The sequence below is a fragment of the Bufo bufo genome, chromosome 10 (assembly GCF_905171765.1).
Source record: "Bufo bufo chromosome 10, aBufBuf1.1, whole genome shotgun sequence".
In the NCBI taxonomy this organism is placed as follows: Eukaryota; Metazoa; Chordata; class Amphibia; order Anura; family Bufonidae; genus Bufo; species Bufo bufo.
The window spans coordinates 3,772,747-3,794,562 of record NC_053398.1 but is presented as its reverse complement, the minus strand read 5'-3'; the positions used below and the strand labels follow the sequence as shown (position 1 = coordinate 3,794,562).

General features: G+C 45.8%; 1 protein-coding gene across 1 annotated transcript; it reads right to left on the bottom strand.

Annotated features, from left to right (window-relative positions):
* Positions 1–556: 556 nt before the first annotated feature.
* On the bottom strand, positions 557–14,375 carry LOC120980409 (alpha-1,3-mannosyl-glycoprotein 4-beta-N-acetylglucosaminyltransferase C-like). The gene is made up of 5 exons (XM_040409505.1): positions 14,179–14,375; positions 6,901–7,051; positions 6,255–6,360; positions 3,497–4,676; positions 557–790 (listed from the first exon to the last, which is right to left on the bottom strand). Exons 2-5 carry the CDS (start codon positions 7,021–7,023, stop codon positions 781–783), a joined length of 1,419 nt encoding a protein of 472 aa, XP_040265439.1. The 5' UTR covers positions 7,024–7,051; positions 14,179–14,375; the 3' UTR covers positions 557–780.
* Between the last annotated feature and the right edge of the window lie 7,441 nt (positions 14,376–21,816).

The window sequence follows — 21,816 nt, the reverse complement described above, 5'->3', positions numbered from 1 at the left end:
CACATTTAACAAACTTTATTGAAATTTTCATCAGATTTTTCACAGCAAAAAATATGAAGGTAAACAATAAATGGAACGGAAAACAGTTTGTATAATGAACAAGGAAATGATCTATAAAACAAGGGTCTTGTGATGCTGTAAACCAGGTGTCCTCAAACTGCGGCCCTCCAGCTGTTGCAAAACTACAACTCCCAGCATGCCTGAACAGCCTACAGGTATCAGCCTACAGCAGGGCATGCTGGGAGTTGTAGTTTTACAACAGCTGGAGGGCCGCAGTTTGAGGATGCCTGATGTAAACAGTAACTTGTTCTTCCGGAAGTCACCGACTTGACCGCCGTCAGAGTTACGAGGATGTAAAAGGCGTAGTTAAATGAAAATGGTAGACAGACATTGGACTAAGGCAGGCATGCTCAACCTGCAAAACAAAAACTCCCAGCATGTCCGAGCAGCCTACACCACGGCATTGTGGGAGTTGTAGTTTTACAACAGCCGGAGGGCGGTAGGTTGAGCATGCCTGGACTAAGGCTACTTTCACACTCACGTTTTGGGCCAGATCCGTTACAATAAAGGTCCATTCACACGTCCGTAGCGTGTTTTGCAGATCCGCGGACAAGAATAGGACATGTTCTATTCCAGGCTGCAGCAACGGTTTATTTACACACGATTTTTATAGGTAAATTTTTATTTATTAAATTGCAACATTTTACAGCGATGACTATAACGCATTTCACACATGTGAAGGGGAAAATAGGCCAGATGACACAGTGTATCCTGGTGATGTCATCGATGCCTGTAATGCAAAACTCTAATCAGTCTTCACAAATATCGGCAAACAAGTGGAGATCAAGAAATTACAGAAATCACACACAAGCCAGAAAACCTAGAAAATAAAAAAGGTAGAACAAATACATTTATTACACAGATTTCAAAACACAGTTAAAGGCAATGTCATAGAGGTATTTTCAAAGTAAGGTATTTTTATATTTTTTTCTTAAAGGGGTTGTCTTATGACCGCTCCTGTGCATGTGCTGTCATAGATGAATATCCCCTCTGAGTCGGAGTTGAGATCCTTCTCTCCTTCAGACTTGTCCCATCCATGGACAGCCATAGATCTGTATGACCACGGGGACGTCACCCAGTGGGGACAGCTGATCTGTTGTTTCGTGTGCGTCCTAAAAGCGGACTGCGTTTTACATCCAGAAGTAACAATGCGTAGGTATAACGGTGCAATATAACAAAAAATTAGGTTTAACAAACAGTTTAAAAGTTAAAAAAACCTCAAAAGGCAGATGGTTTATTATGTCGAGACCTGGCACAGCAACATCAATGAAAAAAGGTTCCTGGAATGTGGTAAAAACAGAATCATGCGCTGCCCCCAGATTAGCCGCATCCTGGGGGGTTTAAAAGTGTACAATTTGTTAAAATAATAAAAACATCAAATAAATTAAAACAAAAACAAATAAAACTAAATAAATTATAGTTCACCACTGCGTTATGAAGATCTTCTATCGGCGTCGCAGACCTCCGTGTAAAGTGGACTCGATTCACATCAAACAGTAGTTTACGCAAAAGAGGTGGTTGCGCTGCCGCTACCGCCTAGAAGTGGCAGCGCGACCACCTCTTGGGGGGGTTTAAGGTGCTTTGCAGTTTTATGTACATAAAGCATAGTCACTCAGTTCTGCCAACGTCTCCTAATTCTTAACAAATGCTAGGAGGTGTTTCGGATGGTCACAGCATGGTCTGTATTCTGATGTCGGGCAGGGAAGCCATGAGGATCTCGGAAAGTCCTGGATAGAGCCGGAGTGGATTCATTCCATACAATGTGATCATTCCATACAATAATGTAACTAGAAAGGACCGGGCCCCACAGCAAATGTTTGAAAGGACACCCCCCGAAACGTTAGCACAACCCAACATGGCTCTCGCAGCCGCTCTGTCCGTTTCCTACAGGGTCACTGTCTATAATGTCGCTGTATAATACTGTACAAGGGTCCTTACCAATACAATTTTTTAGTCCTCAACCTAGGTGGCCCTTCTGAGTTTGGACCCTAAAGCAGCCGCTTCCCTTATAGCTACACCCCTGCTTTACTATCTTTATATAGAGTTGGCAAAAAAATGTAATGGTATTTAGGTTTGCAACCATATATTAAGGACGGTCTATTGCTAGGAATATTGTAATGACTATTTACACCACTTATCCTGTACTGATCCTGAGTTACATCCTGTATTATACTCCAGAGCTGCACTCACTGTTCTGCTGGTACAGTCACTGTGTACATACATTACTTATCCTGTACTGATCCTGAGTTACATCCTGTATTATACTCCAGAGCTGCACTCACTATTCTGCTGGTGCAGTCACTGTGTACATACATTACTTATCCTGTACTGATCCTGAGTTACATCCTGTATTATACTCCAGAGCAGCACTCACTATTCTGCTGGTGCAGTCACTGTGTACGTACATTACTTATCCTGTACTGATCCTGAGTTACATCCTGTATTATACTCCAGAGCTGCACTCACTATTCTGCTGGTGCAGTTGCTGTGTACATACATTACTTATCCTGTACTGATCCTGAGTTACATCCTGTATTATACTCCAGAGCTGCACTCACTATTCTGCTGGTGCAGTCACTGTGTACATACATTACTTATCCTGTACTGATCCTGAGTTACATCCTGTATTATACTCCAGAGCTGCACTCACTATTCTGCTGGTGCAGTCACTGTGTACATACATTACTTATCCTGTACTGATCCTGAGTTACATCCTGTATTATACTCCAGAGCTGCACTCACTATTCTGCTGGTGCAGTTGCTGTGTACATACATTACTTATCCTGTACTGATCCTGAGTTACATCCTGTATTATACTCCAGAGCTGCACTCACTATTCTGCTGGTGCAGTCACTGTGTACATGCATTATTTATCCTGTACTGATCCTGAGTAACCATGGAAATGAGCCATGTATAATTTGATAGAAACATGAATCCAGCCAGCAAAGGAGGTAATATGGAGATTCACAATACATTAGTAAGTGCCTTTTATTAACTGCATCTACATGGTAAACAACCCCTTTAAGCAGTGGTTATTTAGTGCTGGATCTTGACCGAGTCTTCAGTGCCTTCACCTTCTTGGTCGGTTTATGAATTTCACAGCTACTGAACAGTGACAGACACTTTTGTAAGGCAGAAATGTGCTGAGAGCAGTTGTCGCTTCCCTCCCCCCGCAGCTCATACAAGGCGTATTCCTCAACGTGATCCCGGAATGGTTTTCAGTGTCTTATGAATACCACAAAAAAGGGCACATTACTTTTCTTGGAGAAAATGATTAATTTTCTTAGGAATACAGTGACTGCATGCTGTTTATTTAGGTCTCGATTCCGACCGCGGTGTGGAGCGTGCAATCATAAGACGGTACGGAAATAATAGGGGAGCTTTGCAAAAAGAATAACACACAAAGAGATCAATCACAATCTTGAAATGAACCTACCTAGAGACCGAAACATCATGAGGCGAGGTGCCATTCTGTATCTTCTCCTTCCTGACCCAAATACCTACTTTTTGTATCAACAGCCAGTCAGCCTGGGGTGCAGAAACCTGAATTTTGAGGCAGTCTATCAATGCCCCTGTAGCGTGGTCTATATTTTCAAGTATAAATGTTCCATTTTCAAACTGGCCAATGTTTGTAAATGTTTTGCAGGTTTCTTCTTTCTGCTCCTTTTGTCTTCCTATCTGAACATTACCCAATTTCAGCGTATCCTTGGGATGTTCTGGAGTCCCGGTAATTATGGCAATTTTTTGAATGTCGATTGGTTTTTGAAAAACCATTGTAAAATATTTGCCAGAGTCGATTTCAATTCCCCAGAAGAAGCTGGGACCCGGAGAACAAATGTTATCTGGAGTGTTATCTTTGTAGACCTTAATATCCGTGAAGCAGGCGGCCAGAGGTTGGTCGCCGAATGGATTCACAACTTCTACAAAGTCTTTGTCTTTCAGTTTATTGTATGTTCCCTGAAAGGAGGAAAACGTTCCTATATGTTGGAAGAGAGACGGTTTGTATCGGATAATGCCCCCTTGAGCTTTGGATCGGTAAAACAGGTCTAGAAGCCAATCGCATGGCATCTCGTCGTAGAAGAGGAGCAAGAAGCGGGTCAGTTTTGGAAGGTCCTCGTTGTGGTACAGCTTTCCGATGTATCCCAAGTTAGAAAAGGTTATAGTAGTCCATGGGGAGGTGTACTGCTCGATATATCTCCTAATTGAGGAAAGGAAATTCCTAGAAGAAGTCACATCGTCCTCTAACATAAGATAATACTGAGACATGTTGGCACAAAAGTTGACTAGGAAGGCATAGTCCACATTCTGCTTGGAGCGAAACCTCACTCTTTCAGGATGGTCATTATAGTTCCTCTTTAAGCCGTCCAGAGGCGGGTAGGCATTGCTGTAGCTGCTGATGACCATCAGATGACCGGCAGCAATCTCTGCAGTGAAATGCTTCTTTATTTCCTCTGCGGTGTCCTGGTTCTCGGTGTACTTTGTGTTGGCCAGGTAGATGACCACCACCAATTCATCCCGCTCTCTCTGGCTGCAGTGGATGAAGATTGACTGGATTGTGTCCAGCAGGTAACTTTCTTTCTTTCTCTTCACAGAAGATATACCAATGGATAGGAATCCTTAGTGAAGGGAAAAAAAGATTTTACAATAGATTATAAAGCAAAGCCTTTGAGGACCTTCGGACTAAATTCTCCCTGCCAAGCCCCTCAGCATTTCCGTACCGCAGAATACTCCACTACTGCCGGAGTGCATTGGGATCACTAGATGTCCCGACCCTCTCTTCTTTTAAGGGTGCCTGTATCTGTGGCCCCTCATCTAAGGGCCTTATCTCTGATATTTACCAGATACTGACCTCTTCAGACTTCAAACACTCGTACATGCGAAAATGGGAGGATTGGCCACGTAGGGAGCTCTCGCCAGAGACTTTGGTGAACCATATGGAGGAGGGCACCCTCTAGCTCTTCTTGTATCACTTACAGGGAGAACAAATTAAAGGATTTTGATACCCTGGTATCGTATCCCAAAAGTACTACATACCCTGAACCCTGAGGTGCCGGATCTGTGCTGGAGAGGTTCTCAGCCGAAAGCCTCCCGATTCCCCTATTCCATGTTTCCGGTCCTGCCCAGTGATATAGCCATGGTTACAGTGCAGGATATTTTAGATATCCGTATCTCTAGAGCCCCTTTAGTGCTCCTCATGTGGGCCCAGCGACTTAGGGGCCGGGGTGCCAGGCTGCTCCTCCATATATTAACCTACTAGGAGATCTGACTTTTATACTCTGATACAAGATATCCGGTCCTTGGAATACTCGGTCGCACTTCAGCGTGGGACACTCGCAAGTCTACAATATCATTATAGATGTGGAGAGACTTTATCGCTTTCTTTTTTCATATTTTTATTATACTTTTATAAAATAATATGCCAATGGGTCCACCTGTTCACGGACCGTTAGCCTTACTGTATAGTGTATGTGCTGGAAAAATATAAAACTCAATAAAAAGTTGGGGGGAAAAATGTAATGGATGCAGACGGCTGTGCCCGATGCCGCAGTCGTATGCCTTTACTTGAATGGGGCTGAGCTGTATGTGTGGATACAACACGGGGCGATGGTGCTTTCGGACAGTCCTCAGGCGAGGTCAACAAAAATTCCTAGAAACCGCCATTAAAATAACATGGTCTTATTTCTCTCCGATACAAGAATCTGACTTGTATGGGACCCCATGGCTATTCTCCAGAAATGATCCCCATAACTCTGTCGGGGGGTTTTCATCCCTTACGTCCCGATTCTTACTTAGAACAGGAACACGTTTTCACATGAAATACATCGACCCCCTGAATTCCTAGACCATGGACGGCCAACCTGTGGCCCTCCAGCTAATGTAAAACTACAACTCCCACTATGCCTAGCTGTAGGCAGTGTGGGCATGCTGGGAGTTGTAGTTTTACAACAGCTGGAGGGCTGCAGGTTGGTCATCCCCGTTCATAATGTGCCGACAAGAGGTGATCCAATAGTTTAAGCACCAGATAAATCCTAGTTTATCGGCAGAACATCTCCCTGTGTAAACATAATAATCACAATGACGATCATTCATCCCCCATGCACTTTCCATCAGTCAGTGTACCGTGTTTTATCATCAGTCGGTGCTTTCACGGCTCAGAATCGCACCATGTGACGGCGCCTCAGGCACATACTCACTTTTTGTTCCAGACTGAGAACCCAGCAGATATTTGTAGGGGATGTCAAGACGTTGCAGAGCGTCCCGGTTCACATCGAACAAGCGGTTGTCCTCTACTTCTCTTCTCTGTGAAGCCAGAAACAGTCAATGAATGGAAACCAGGGGCAGCAGCCGTAAATGTGACAGAACAAACGCCCTCCCAATCGCCCCCTTTCTCCCCATTGGTGCTTGGTTGCAGCGGTGACATCCTTCAGACTGCTGAGGCCGGTGACTTAGTCTATGGGACAATGGCGTCACAGCCAGGAAGAGGATGTCCGTGCTGCCGGACCAGAGCAGGTCCTTAGGTCATCACATTTACCGCCGCCGCCTGAACCCCTTTACATGTCACTTATTTTCATATAATCCACAGAAGATTCCCCAGTCTCCACGTTTAGCTCTACGCTCCAGCACGGGCTCATGTCTACTAATGGAGTGCACCCAGGTTCAGAGGAAGTATCTGCATGTAGCCTGAAGATGGGCCGTGGCTTAAGGTGAGACATTCTGCACCAAAACTTCCATAATTCAACCAATAGTTAATATAGCAATAGAGAAAAGTGTCCCCCCCCCCATCTGTAAGGCAGCGGAGGATGTCATGGCGGCACTGACCTGTGAATGTGCGCCTTCTACCTGGAGGTAAGGGTTCGATGGGTCTGGACACTCGACATCAGCGGGACCGCGGAGGACCGTGACCACCAGGCACAGGCCAAAGCACACTGCACAGAGAACCTTCCAGACATGGGACCTTCTCATCTTCTGCAGCCACTAAAGTAGCTGTGTTCTAGTCAGAAATAGATACAGGCTGTTAGATACATGCTGTTCTACCCAGTGGCATAGCGTGCGGGGGGGGCCGTGGCCCCGGGCGCCAAATTGCAGGGAGCGCCTGGCAGCAGGCAATTCCATTCTGCCTCATAGGCTTCAAGACAGGCCTAGAATGTATTGGCTTCTTCGAGGGCATGACGTCATGAGATCATGTGACTGCTTCCTCCCGCCCCTTACAGATACAGACTGAGTCTGCCAGGAGAAGCAGAGCAAGGAGAGGGCAGGCACTTACAGTTACAGACTTACAGTATGCGGTGCTTTCTGGGGAGGGGTCTCTGGGGGGCTGTATCTTCATGTAGTTTGTAGTGGAGTATATGAGGGGTCTCTGGGGGGCTGTATCTTCATGTAGTTTGTAGTGGAGTATATGAGGGGTCTCTGGGGGGCTGTATCTTCATGTAGTTTGTAGTGGAGTATATGAGGGGTCTCTGGGGGGCTGTATTTCCATGTAGTTTGTAGTGGAGTATATGAGGGGTCTCTGGGGGGCTGTATCTTCATGTAGTTTGTAGTGGAGTATATGAGGGGTCTCTGGGGGGCTGTATCTTCATGTAGTTTGTAGTGGAGTATATGAGGGGTCTCTGGGGGGCTGTATCTTCATGTAGTTTGTAGTGGAGTATATGAGGGGTCTCTGGGGGGCTGTATTTCCATGTAGTTTGTAGTGGAGTATATGAGGGGTCTCTGGGGGGCTGTATTTCCATGTAGTTTGTAGTGGAGTATATGAGGGGTCTCTGGGGGGCTGTATTTCACTGCTCTTACAGTAAAGAGTCCATAGTCTCACTGCTCTTACAGTAAAGACTCCATAGTCTCACTGCTCTTACAGTAAAGAATCCATAGTCTCACTGCTCTTACAGTATAGAGTCCATAGTCTCACTGCTCTTACAGTAAAGAGTCCATAGTCTACCTGCTCTTACAGTAAAGAGTCCATAGTCTCACTGCTCTTACAGTAAAGAGTCCATAGTCTCACTGCTCTTACAATAAAGAGTCCATAGTCTCACTGCTCTTACAGTAAAGAGTCCATAGTCTCACTGCTCTTACAGTAAAGAGTCCATAGTCTCACTGCTCTTACAGTATAGAGTACATAGTCTCACTGCTCTTACAGTAAAGAGTTCATAGTCTCACTGCTCTTACAGTATAGAGTCCATAGTCTCACTGCTCTTACAGTAAAGAGTCCATAGTCTCACTGCTCTTACAGTATAGAGTCCATAGTCTCACTGCTCTTACAGTATAGAGTCCATAGTCTCACTGCTCTTACAGTAAAGAGTCCATAGTCTCACCGCTCTTACAGTAAAGAGTCCATAGTCTCTCTGCTCTCACAGTAAAGAGTCCATAGTCTCACTGCTCTCACAGTATAGAGTCCATAGTCTCCCTGCTCTTACAGTAAAGAGCCCATAGTCTCACTGCTCTTACAGTAAAGAGTCCATAGTCTCACTGCTCTTACAGTAAAGAGTCCATAGTCTCACTGCTCTTACTGTAAAGAGTCCATAGTCTCACTGCTCTTACAGTAAAGAGTCCATAGTCTCACTGTTCTTACAGTATAGAGTCCATAGTCTCACTGCTCTTACAGTAAAGAGTCCATAGTCTCACTGCTCTTACAGTAAAGAGTCCATAGTCTCACTGCTCTTACAGTAAAGAGTCCATAGTCTCACTGCTCTTACAGTAAAGAGTCCATAGTCTCACTGCTCTTACAGTATAGAGTCCATAGTCTCACTGCTCTTACAGTATAGAGTCCATAGTCTCACCGCTCTTACAGTAAAGAGTCCATAGTCTCACCGCTCTTACAGTAAAGAGTCCATAGTCTCTCTGCTCTCACAGTAAAGAGTCCATAGTCTCACCGCTCTTACAGTAAAGAGTCCATAGTCTCACTGCTCTTACAGTGAAGAGTCCATAGTCTCACTGCTCTCACAGTATAGAGTCCATAGTCTCCCTGCTCTTACAGTAAAGAGCCCATAGTCTCACTGCTCTTACAGTAAAGAGTCCATAGTCTCACTGCTCTTACAGTAAAGAGTCCATAGTCTCACTGCTCTTACTGTAAAGAGTCCATAGTCTCACTGCTCTTACAGTAAAGAGTCCATAGTCTCACTGTTCTTACAGTAAAGAGTCCATAGTCTCACTGCTCTTACAGTAAAGAGTCCATAGTCTCACCGTTCTTACAGTAAAGAGTCCATAGTCTCACCGCTCTCACAGTAAAGAGTCCATAGTCTCACTGCTCTTACAGTATAGAGTCCATAGTCTCACTGCTCTTACAGTAAAGAGTCCATAGTCTCACTGCTCTTACAGTATAGAGTCCATAGTCTCACTGCTCTTACAGTAAAGAGTCCATAGTCTCACTGCTCTTACAGTATAGAGTCCATAGTCTCACTGCTCTTACAGTAAAGAGTCCATAGTCTCACTGCTCTTACAGTAAAGAGTCCATATTCTCACCGCTCTTACAGTAAAGAGTCCATAGTCTCACTGCTCTTACAGTAAAGAGTCCATAGTCTCACTGCTCTTACAGTAAAGAGTCCATAGTCTCACTGCTCTTACAGTAAAGAGTCCATAGTCTCACTGCTCTTACAGTAAAGAGTCCATAGTCTCACTGCTCTTACAATAAAGAGTCCATAGTCTCACTGCTCTTACAGTAAAGAGTCCATAGTCTCACTGCTCTTACAGTAAAGAGTCCATAGTCTCACTGCTCTTACAATAAAGAGTCCATAGTCTCACTGCTCTTACAGTAAAGAGTCCATAGTCTCACTGCTCTTACAGTATAGAGTCCATAGTCTCACTGCTCTTACAGTATAGAGTCCATAGTCTCACTGCTCTTACAGTAAAGAGTCCATAGTCTCACTGCTCTTACAGTAAAGAGTCCATAGTCTCACTGCTCTTACAGTACAGAGTCCATAGTCTCACTGCTCTTACAGTAAAGAGTCCATAGTCTCACTGCTCTTACAGTACAGAGTCCATAGTCTCACTGCTCTTACAGTATAGAGTCCATAGTCTCACTGCTCTTACAGTAAAGAGTCCATAGTCTCACTGCTCTTACAGTAAAGAGTCCATAGTCTCACTGCTCTTACAGTATAGAGTCCATAGTCTCACTGCTCTTACAGTAAAGAGTCCATAGTCTCACTGCTCTTACAGTATAGAGTCCATAGTCTCACTGCTCTTACAGTATAGAGTCCATAGTCTCACTGCTCTTACAGTATAGAGTCCATAGTCTCACTGCTCTTACAGTAAAGAGTCCATAGTCTCACTGCTCTTACAGTAAAGAGTCCATAGTCTCACTGCTCTTACAGTAAAGAGTCCATAGTCTCACTGCTCTTACAGTAAAGAGTCCATAGTCTCACTGCTCTTACAGTAAAGAATCCTTTTCTATGTTGGAGAAACCATCTTTCCTCTAGACATGGAGGATGTCCTCTTGTCACGGTCCTGTGTATAAATGGATCATGGGAGAGATCCCTGTGACTGACTTGTGATGCACTAAATTGTGCCATTCAGCTATTTTTGTAAAAACTTATGCCAAAATCTCTCACTCACCTTGGTCAATGTAGGCCAGTATGACAAGTGGAAGGCTTAGATTCATCAGCACACAGTCACAGGAATTTGAGCAGATTACAGGTAAAACTCGAAAAATTTGAATTCCGTGCAAAGTTCATTTATTTCAGTAATGCAACTTAACTCCTTAAGGACTGGGCTCATTTTCACCTTAAGGACCAGGCCATTTTTTGCAAATCTGACCAGCGTCACATTGTGGTGATAACTTTAAAACGCTTTGACTTATCCAGGCCATTCTGAGAATGTTTTTTCGTCACAAAAAAACTAACAAAAAAATCATGTTTTAGTGTCTCCATATTGTGAGAGTTTTTTCAGTTTTTGGGCGATTATCTTAGTTAGGGTCTCATTTTTTGCGGGATGAGATGACGGTTTGATTGGCACTATTTTGGGGTGCATATGACTTTTTGATCGTTTGCTATTACACTTTTTGTGATGTAAGGTGACAAAAAATTGTTTATTTAGCACTTTTTTTTATTTTTTTTACAGTGTTTATCTGAGGGGTTAGGTCATGTGATATTTTTATAGAGCCGGTCGATACGGACACGGCGATACCTAATATGTATACTTTTTTATTTATTTATGTACGTTTTACACAATAACAGCTTTTTTGAAAAAAAAGAAAGATGTTTTAGTGTCTTCATATTCTGAGCCATAGTTTTTTTTTATTTTTTAGGCGATTGTCTTAGGTAGGGGCTCATTTTTTGCGAGATGAGGTGACGGTAAGATTGGTACTATTTTGGTGGGCATACGCCTTTTTGATCGCTTGCTGTTGTACTTTTGGTGATGTAAGGTGAAAAAAAAAATGGTTTCATCTGAGGGGTTAGGTCATGTGATATTTTTATAGAGCCAGTCGATACGGACGCGGCGATACCTAATATGGAGAAAATGACGTTTTTGTTTATTTTTACTTGAAACTTTTATTATTTGGGGGGGAAACTTTGGGACTTGAACTTTTGGGGTCTAATCCTTTACAATGCATTCTAATACTTCTGTATTGGAATGCATTGTCTGTATGTGTAATACTGTGTGTATTACTCATTCAGCTTCCTGCCTGTGAGATCCAGGGGGCACCGCCGCCAGCCGCAACTTAGAAAAGCCGCAAACCGCAGGTCTGATCGCCGACACGGGGGTGTCACGGGACCCCCCCGGGCATTTAGCTAAGGTGTCTGCTTAATGATTTGAGCAGGCACCTTGTTCCGATCACCGCCCGCCCGCCGGGCGGCGGTGATCAGAAATACACATGACGTACCGGTACGCCATGTGTGCTGAAGAGGTTAAAGGTGAAACTAACATATGAGACTCATTACAGGCAAAGTGAGATATTTCAGGCCTTTATTTGTTATAATTTGGATGATTATGGCTTACAGCTTATGAAACCCCAAAGTCTCAATTTTGAGGTCCCCTTTGCTCAGGGGGTATGGATTAATGACTAGAGTCTGACACTTTGAGCCCGGAATATTAAACCTTTTCACAAAATTCTAATTTTAAGCTGCATTAATGCAATTCCTTTTAATTTGCATTACTGAAATAAATGGACTTTTGCACGATATTCTAATTTTTCGAGTTTCACCTGTAGATAAGAAGTTTAAGGGTTGAGTCAGATGGAGAAAATCCAAATCTCATCAGGCGCACCCGGCGCAGCAAAACCCAGAAGAATTTATGGTCGGGATAATCATGGACAGCAAGATCACAGGTAATCATATACTTTGTACCTAGATTTGTAGACCGTCTTAGGGCTGTTTTACCCTGGTAGATTCAGATGACAATTGTTGTTCCTTCTGACAATCGTCTGCTCGTCAGTGGAGGAGACACATTTACATGCAGCGATCTCCTCCACAGTCTACAGAGCAGTGATCACTAATGCCATCGCTCGTCCCCATACAGAATCATTCTCTCTCGGCAGCAGAACGTGATTAGATGGCACAATCTGCTGCTGGCAAACAAAGAGATGCGTTTACCCGCTGAACCTGGTAACCACTGCAGCCCAGGCTTTAAAAAGAGTCCCATCTACCTGAGAAGAGTCCTGGTTATTATAATCTCCTGCTCTCCGCCATCTGCTGATGATTGGCAGTTCTCTCCTAGAGAGAAAGGGAGAAAACCAGGTAGAAGCCGGTCAGTCATCAGCAGGGGGGCGGGAGTAACCAGGACTCTTCTCAGGAGGCCGGGACTCTTCTCAGGAGTAACCAGGACTCTTCTCAGGAGGCCGGGACTCTTCTCAGGAGTAACCAGGACTCTTCTCAGGAGGCCGGGACTCTTCTCAGGAGTAACCAGGACTCTTCTCAGGAGGCCGGGACTCTTCTCAGGAGTAACCAGGACTCTTCTCAGGAGGCCGGGACTCTTCTCAGGAGGCCGGGACTCTTCTCAGGAGTAACCAGGACTCTTCTCAGGAGGCCGGGACTCTTCTCAGGAGTAACCAGGACTCTTCTCAGGAGGCCGGGACTCTTCTCCAGGCCCAGTCTGCAATGATTGTGATGTTGGTTCTCGGCAACCACTTACTTTTATCTTATAAATGACCGACCGCTGAAATCAACTCACCTGTCTCTACTTTATTCTGCCGTTAGTATGGGCAGCGTAACGTTGCTGACAGGTTCCCTTTAAAGGGAATGTGTCATCAGAAAATGACCTATTGCTTAAACTACGTTTTTATGTTTAACATATTTTTGATATTCATTGTCCACATCTATATATAAACAAAAACCATAAAATCCTGCAGTTTTCACACGGACCACTGAGCCTAATACTAGGCGCCACTTCTTGGTCTGTATGGATCATTTTACTGCAGTTATCTGCTTATCTATTATTCTAATCCTGCCTGTAATAATAAGGAGATATCACCTCTGTGTACAGATAAGACAGGATCCACCATTCACAATAGGTGATTGTCAGAGCTTATCTATTCCTTCCCTGCACAATGACCTCTGTAGAAGTCAATGAGGTCCCCTCCAGTCCATTGTGTCCATGGACCACGGGGCGGCCGTAAAGCAATTTTCTTACTGCTTTGTACATGCTGTTAAGAACAGCTCAGGCAAGATGGCTGCCCCCGTAATAATGTGCAAGATGGCCGCCCCCGTAATAATGTGCTAGATGGCCGCCCCCGTAATAATGTGCAAGATGGCCGCCCCCGTAATAATGTGCAAGATGGCCGCCCCCGTAATAATGTGCAAGATGGCCGTCCCCGTAATAATGTGCAAGATGGCAGCCCCCATAATCATGTTCAAGATGGCCGCTCCCATGTTTAAATATGACGCTGGTCAGGAGCCAGCTCACCCGGTAAAGGACATTTAACCCTTCAGATGCAGCATTGCAGTTTATGCACTAAACAATCACATGTTCAAGGTGGGCCCCTAGTCTCCCATCCCCCGCACATGGCACAGTGGACTGACTGCAAAACTGTGCAGATTATTCATCAAACTACCCATTCAGTTATTAGGAAGAATTCTAAGGCTCGGGCAGATTCAGTAGAGAAGACGACTCTTTCTGCATCACAGACCCCAGGGTGGAGGTAACGGTTCCTGCAGAATACACGATGGAATGTAAACCTCTCCCTGTCTGTGTACTCACGTGTGCACCCCCCGGAGACCTCCAGCCCAGTGTAGAGCAGCTGGCACCAGACCCCCCTCTGCTCTGAGAAGTGAGGTCTTGACAGGAAGTCGCATTTCACTTGTAACTTTGTTAGAGTTGTGTAATAATCGGAAACAAAGTGTCCATGTGACATCCGCGGGTGTGAGGATCTGCAGCGCTGGCTGGAGATGACGCATTCCAATTATTAGCTCATGCTCGCTCGTTTCCATCAGGCCTCGTTCACACACCGATTGGCTCTGGCATATTAACCCCTTAGTGGCTGACCTGTTTTAGCTCTTAGTGACCAGGCAATGTTTTTTCATCGTTGCATTTCAAGAGCTAGAACTTTTTTACATTTCTGTCGATGTAACCGTATGAGGGCTCGTTTTTCATGAGATTTTATCATTTTTAGTAACATTTAGGGCTGCACATAACTCACTTTTATTAACTCTTTCTGGAGGAATGGGGAAAAAAGGGCTTTCACCATGGACTTACATTTTGCAGCATAAATATATATTTTTCCATTTTTGCTACTTTTGCACAATAATCAGTTTTTTTTAAAGAATTTTCAGGGCTTGATTTTTAGGTTACTTTCACACTCTCATTTGCTGCGGATCTGTACAGACGGATCGGTTCACATAATACAACCGTCTGCATCCGTTCAGAGCGGATCCGTTTGTATTATCTTTAACTTAGCCATGACGGATCCGTCTTGAACACCACTAAAAATCAATGGAGGACGGATCCGTTTTCTATTGTGCCCGATTGTGTCATAGAAAACGGATCCGTTTGGCTCAGTTTCATCAGACGGACACCAAAACGCTGCAGGCCGCCTCCAGAGCGGAATGGAGACGGATCGGAGGCAAACGGACGCATTCTGAGCGGATCCTTTTCCATTCAGAATGCATTAGGGCAAAACTGATCCCTTTTGGACCGCTGAGCCCTGAACGGATCTCAGAAACGAAAAGCCAAAACGCCAGTGTGAGAGGAGCCTTACTGTCTGACTTGTAGTACCATTTTGGGGTACATAAGATATTTTGATTTGTTTTTTGTTCAGTTATTAAGGTTTCTTTTATATGATGTTCACCGTGCACATAAATTATGTGATCGTTGTATAGTTCAGGGTGTTACAGATGCAGCGATACCAGACATGCGGAGGGGATTTTTTTCCATTTTAAAACTTTTTCCGGGAAAAAGTGCATTTTTTTAACTTTTTTTCTGAAGCCACTGGCATCTTTATAGAAGAGAAAAAAATGCCACTGGTAAAAAAAATGGGGTTCACACAGTTATTCAGAAAAAACACCATAAAAACCGCATGTGATGTAGAAAAACTGCAAGCGGTTTCTGTGACGCTTGAGTGGTGGAAACACAGTAGTGCTAAATCATGTGTGTAGGGGCCCTTTAAAGTTTATTTTTCCTTGACAATTAGCTAAAAGCTGTAGTTTTTATGTAAAATTTGTACACAACAGCAATATAAAGTACTGTATTTTTCACTTTTGGGGGGGGGGGAAAGTGCGTCTTATAAAGCGAAAAATACGGTAAGTATTGTCAATTAGAGAAAGTTGAGAGGCGTCTGTTTCTACCTGCAGAGGTGCGGCGTCCAATGCGTTACCGGCTGATATTTCTTTTGCTGTTTCAAGACTTGCTTTCTTGGATGTGCTGCAGCCTGAGAGCTCAGTGCGCACCCCCTGTCAAGCTTCTTTTTTCCACATCATATACACCACTCAACAGTGTGGGATCTGGCCACGGGACGTCCACATATTGTCAGGAAGGAACGCTTCTGTATAGGAACCAGCTGTCCCATAGAAGTGAATGGAGCGGCTGCTTGTAATTACACTGATCACTGCTGGGATGTCCATGGCGAGGACGAAGGGAAGGAGCGCGGCCTTCTATTCAATCAGCTGATCGGCGGGGGTGCCGGGTGTCAGACTTAGGCCTCCTGCACATGGCCGTTTTCTTTTTCCCGTTTACTGGCCGTTTTTTTGCGTTCCGTATACGGACCCATTCATTTCAATGGTTCCGCCAAAAAAACGGAATGTACTCCGTATGCATTCCGTTTCCGTATTTCCGTTTTTCCATTCCGTTTTAACATAGAACATGTCCTATTATTGCCCGCAAATCACGTTCTGTGGCTCCATTCAAGTCAATGGGTCCGCAAAAAAAACGGAACACATACGGAAATGCATCCGTATGTCTTCCGTTTCCGTTCCGTTTTTTGCTGAACCATCTATTGAAAATGTTATGCACAGGCCAATTTTATCTATGTAATTACTGTATACTGTATATGCCATACGGAAAAACGGAACAGAAACGGAAACAAACAACGGATCCATGAAAAACGGACCGCAAAACACTGAAAAAGCCATACGGTCGCGTGCAATAGACCTTATCCTGAGAATAGATCATCAATATTAAAATCCTGGAAAACCCCTTTAAGCCTCCAAGTCAGATGTGAACAGAGGCTAAGATGGTCGTAGCCACAAACAGTCAACCAGTGAGATGAACTTTCCAATATTACTTCATTGTGGCAACTTTGGAACAGATTTAGTTTTTATGCGCCAATTCAGATAAAATAAGAGAATTAAGCTTAATTAACAATACTTTCTACTGCACCAGTGTTACCTGTCTCTTCATGGTTAAAGACGTGTTAGGTTGGCTGAATATGTCTGTCGCTGCCCTGCTCTCCCCTGTGGGCATGATACCTGTGCCACTCACCATGCTGCTGCCTTGTGCTCCAGCTTCTGTACTCTTAGGGGGCACACACTCACCTCCAGCCTCTTAAAGGGGTTCTACAGTTTGTTTTAACTGATGATCTATACTCTGGTTAGATCATCAGCATCTGATCTGCGGGGGTCCGACACCCGGGACCCCCGCAGATCAGCTGTTTGAGAAGGCAGCGCCAGCGGTAAACAGTGAGAAGGCCGCGCCGCTGCCCTCTCAAACAGCTGATCGGCGGGGTTCTCGGGTGTCGGACCCCTGCCGATCAGATGCTGATCAGTTAAAACTAACTGTAGAACCCCTTTAAAGAGCCAGTGCACGTACTTCCAAATACTTCCCCAGCCAATGGCAGGGGGTCCCTGGGTACTTAAGGTGCCCTCTCCAGTTGGAGGGTGCCTGAGCTTTTAGATTCCCTTGTGACCAGCAAAGGTGTTCTGATGCGAACTACACAAGGACTATCCCAGGAGGTGGCGGTCCATCTGCTTCCCTGCAGCGAAGTCCAGATCCCCGTACAAGGGTTAAAGGGTGAATACCAGGGGAGCACCAGAATAACGCCCTTAGGGTTTAACCCAAAGCCAAACCGGTTAGGTGGCACAGCAGGTCCACACTCGCTGATCACTAACGATATGTGGTCTGACCCTGCAGTCAGGTGTTACTCCGTCTCCCTACAGCAGAAGAGGAGGCAGATGGAAGGGAAGTACTGATTACTGCCGGATCAGACCTCACATGATGTGTTCAAAGTCTGTAACCACGGAGACCCAAGGCACTGAATACACAAAACCAGGGGCATTGCCAGGGTCTCAAAGGATCCGGGGCCCAAGCCCCAATGAATATGGCCCAGTTCTCTTAAGTCCACCTTCCCCCCTCCCCCCACACTCTGCATTTTCCTGCACTTGCTATACAGCAGCACTTACCTCTCACATCCAGGGCCTCCAGGTGACGTCTCCTCCGATGTAGATCTTCTCTGTCATCATCTTCTCCATTCCGTCCGGACACTTCTCTCAGCCGCCTCGTCTCTGAAGAGTGTGACACACCGACATCTTAGTGTCCTCACATTTCTCTCATCGTCCCCCAACCTGGAGCCCCCACAGTGTTATCCTGCTGCTCGCTGTGCCCCCAATACCCCCAAATACTGTCCTGAAGAAATAATAGTGCCCCATAGTAATAGTGCCCCCATATTCCCTTCTAGAATGCCCTAATTAGTAATACTTCCCCCTACAGGGCCCCCAACCGTGATAATGCTCCCCAAGAGTGCCCTCCATTAGTAATACTGCCCTACAGGGCCCCCAACCGTGATAATGCTTCCCAAGAGTGCCTCCATTAGTAGAAGAGCCCTTCAGTATTAATAATACCCTCACAGAGCCCCCAGTAGAAATAAGCCTACAGACCCCCCAATTGTTCCCTCAGTGGTAATAAAGCTCTCTACAGACCCCTCAGTAGTAATAAGACCACCATAGTGCTCTAAGTAGAAATAAGGCAGATCTATAAGTCCCTTCTATAGAGCCCCCAGTAGTAATAAGAACGCCAAATGTCCCCTGGATTTATACTGCCCCCTACTGTTATAATGCTCACCCTGAAGTGCCCCCAGTATTTATAATGCCCCCTGCAGTTATATTCCTCCCTCCAAAATAAAGTTCCATGTAAATAACATCACCTCCTCCCCAGCCGCCTCCAACATGCAGTGCCATGTAAACATCACCCCCTCAACATTCAGTCCCATGTAAAGAACATCCCTCCCTTCAGCCCTAACATACAGTCCCAGTTAAATAACTACAACTCCCAGCATTGCTCTGCCTCTCCCTTCACTTACCTCTCCTCACCACAGCTTCTTCCCCCAGAACTTCTCCTCTTCACTGCCGTTCTCTCCTGCATCGGTCACATGATGGTGACATCATCACAGGTCCTCGACCACTACCCGTTTTGGTGGTCACATGACCTGTGATGTCACCACAGGTCCTTCAGCTTTTCCAGTGCATTAGATTCAATTGTATTGTTGTCCTGAGAACTTACAGTTGTATCTAGCAGGCAGGACATTCAGGGCCTGGGACAAAACATCCGGGGGTCCAGGCCCCGAATGTTTTAACCTAGCAATGCCCCTACACAAAACGGTGTACTGTATACTGCTTGGCTGAGCTCCAATAGTGCAGAGCTGTGATCGGTGACTACAGCCCAGCTACAGAGAATCTGAGGTAGTCAGAGACCCCCCCCCCCTGTATCATGGCCGCTCTGCCACCTCTGATTGGCTGTTATGTGCAAACACAAGTCTGTCACATGCCGTCCAGGAGTCGGCGGAATGCAGGTTACTGTATATCCCTATAGCATCCCCCATCCGTACAGACCCTCTTATACCCTGCGTGTTGGGCTGTATAGTAGTCATATCTGTAGAGGGCGGGTGGTAGATGGATTTAATTTCTTATATTGCTACCTGGAATCTACGGAGATTGTATTTCATGGCATCCGTAGTGGTGTCTGTGACGCTGCGGCCTCCGTGTAACTGCTCACGACCGATTCACCTGATTATTGGTGCGCGCTCCGAGGATACACGCTCCGCACTAGGTCACATGTAGGTCATAAAATGAGGCCTCCAAAAATAACCTGCACTTAGATACCTCGCCTCCTGCGAGTTATGTCTCCAGGTGGACACGGTGACAGGGCGATCATTTATCCATCACCCTCTCATTATAACGTATATAAAGAGGTCATGACCCGACTCCAACCAAGAACAAAGGCAGTATACATCCAAAGAACACCACATGTAATGCAACAAGGGCGATATGTAAAAAAGAGTACAGAATATAGACAGAGACATGTCAAAAACATCTGAAATCACAAGAGACAATTCATCTATACAGGTCTCTAAAAACGGCCTCTCCCCTGAGAAGTAGTAACATTATATCAGATTCCCTCAGAACACGATCAAGTGATGGCCAAAAACAACATAAAACTCCAAATATATAAAACCAAAGACTCTCACCCCAATAACCGATGCGTAATAAAGTGCTCAGCACTGGAGGGAAACCGCAAGCAGGGGATAACGTATAACCGCTATAGCCTCTTTATGTACCCACACATTTAACCAGTGCGTATTTACAGCGGATGATGGGGTATAAGAAAATGGTGACTGGATAGGTCAAACACCATAGTAAAAACCCAAATGTGCCCTGACCCAGGTGACATGGGTGAAGAGAAAGGCGACCGGATATGACAACACATAAGGGTAAAGTGCGCATGCGCAGTAACGCTGGTTGTCATGTAAACATAGAAGTAAATATGCGCCACACTTGAAGGAGGCCATATGGAGAATCACCATGCCTGGTATTAACCCTGTCTATGTGATAAACGCCACTTGCTGAAGTCAGAGGACCCCTTTAACATTACAGGGTAAAGAAGTCAAAGGACATTTTTTTCACCCGGCGGAGACGTCATTTTGACAAACAGTAAATTCACCGGTGATCCCAGTGTGCCCTCAATATCCACCCAGTGCGATTTATAAGGGGGGAAGAGTTCCTTCCCGGCAATCGCCTGCTCGCCAGCAGAGGAGAGCGCTGCTATTGCCTGCAGTGATAGGGAGCAGTGACGCCAGCAGAGGAGAGCGCTGCTATTACCTGCAGTGATAGGGAGCAGTGACGCCAGCAGAGGAGAGCGCTGCTATTACCTGCAGTGATAGGGAGCAGTGACGCCAGCAGAGGAGAGCGCTACTATTACCTGCAGTGATAGGGAGCAGTGACGCCAGCAGAGGAGAGCGCTGCTATTGCCTGCAGTGATAGGGAGCAGTGACGCCAGCAGAGGAGAGCGCTGCTATTGCCTGCAGTGATAGGGAGCAGTGACGCCAGCAGAGGAGAGCGCTGCTATTACCTGCAGTGATAGGGAGCAGTGACGCCAGCAGAGGAGAGCGCTGCTATTACCTGCAGTGATAGGGAGCAGTGACGCCAGCAGAGGAGAGCGCTGCTATTACCTGCAGTGATAGGGAGCAGTGACGCCAGCAGAGGAGAGCGCTGCTATTGCCTGCAGTGATAGGGAGCAGTGACGCCAGCAGAGGAGAGCGCTGCTATTGCCTGCAGTGATAGGGAGCAGTGACGCCAGCAGAGGAGAGCGCTGCTATTACCTGCAGTGATAGGGAGCAGTGACGCCAGCAGAGGAGAGCGCTGCTATTACCTGCAGTGATAGGGAGCAGTGACGCCAGCAGAGGAGAGCGCTGCTATTACCTGCAGTGATAGGGAGCAGTGACGCCAGCAGAGGAGAGCGCTACTATTACCTGCAGTGATAGGGAGCAGTGACGCCAGCAGAGGAGAGCGCTGCTATTGCCTGCAGTGATAGGGAGCAGTGACGCCAGCAGAGGAGAGCGCTGCTATTGCCTGCAGTGATAGGGAGCAGTGACGCCAGCAGAGGAGAGCGCTGCTATTACCTGCAGTGATAGGGAGCAGTGACGCCAGCAGAGGAGAGCGCTGCTATTACCTGCAGTGATAGGGAGCAGTGACGCCAGCAGAGGAGAGCGCTGCTATTACCTGCAGTGATAGGGAGCAGTGACGCCAGCAGAGGAGAGCGCTGCTATTGCCTGCAGTGATCATTATGCCATCGCTCATCGCTATACTAAATCATTGTTTGCCGGCAGCAGAGCACCGATTATGCAGCACCATCTGCCGCCTGAAAACGAGAATTTTGAAACACGTCAAAAGATTTGGATGGTGAATGAGAACTTGCTCGTTTATCAGGTAATCGGCAGCAGGATTCCACAGTATTTATTAGTCGCACAGCCGTTGATGGATTAGACTCGACGTATTGCTATTAGTCTGCCCTCTGGTGGTTCGACAGGTTCATATTCACTTAGACTGGTCGAATTAGTTTGCGCATGATAAAAGTCGCTCGTCACCAGGAAAGTGTGACTATAATTGGCAAAAAAGAAAAATTCACCAGCCCTGG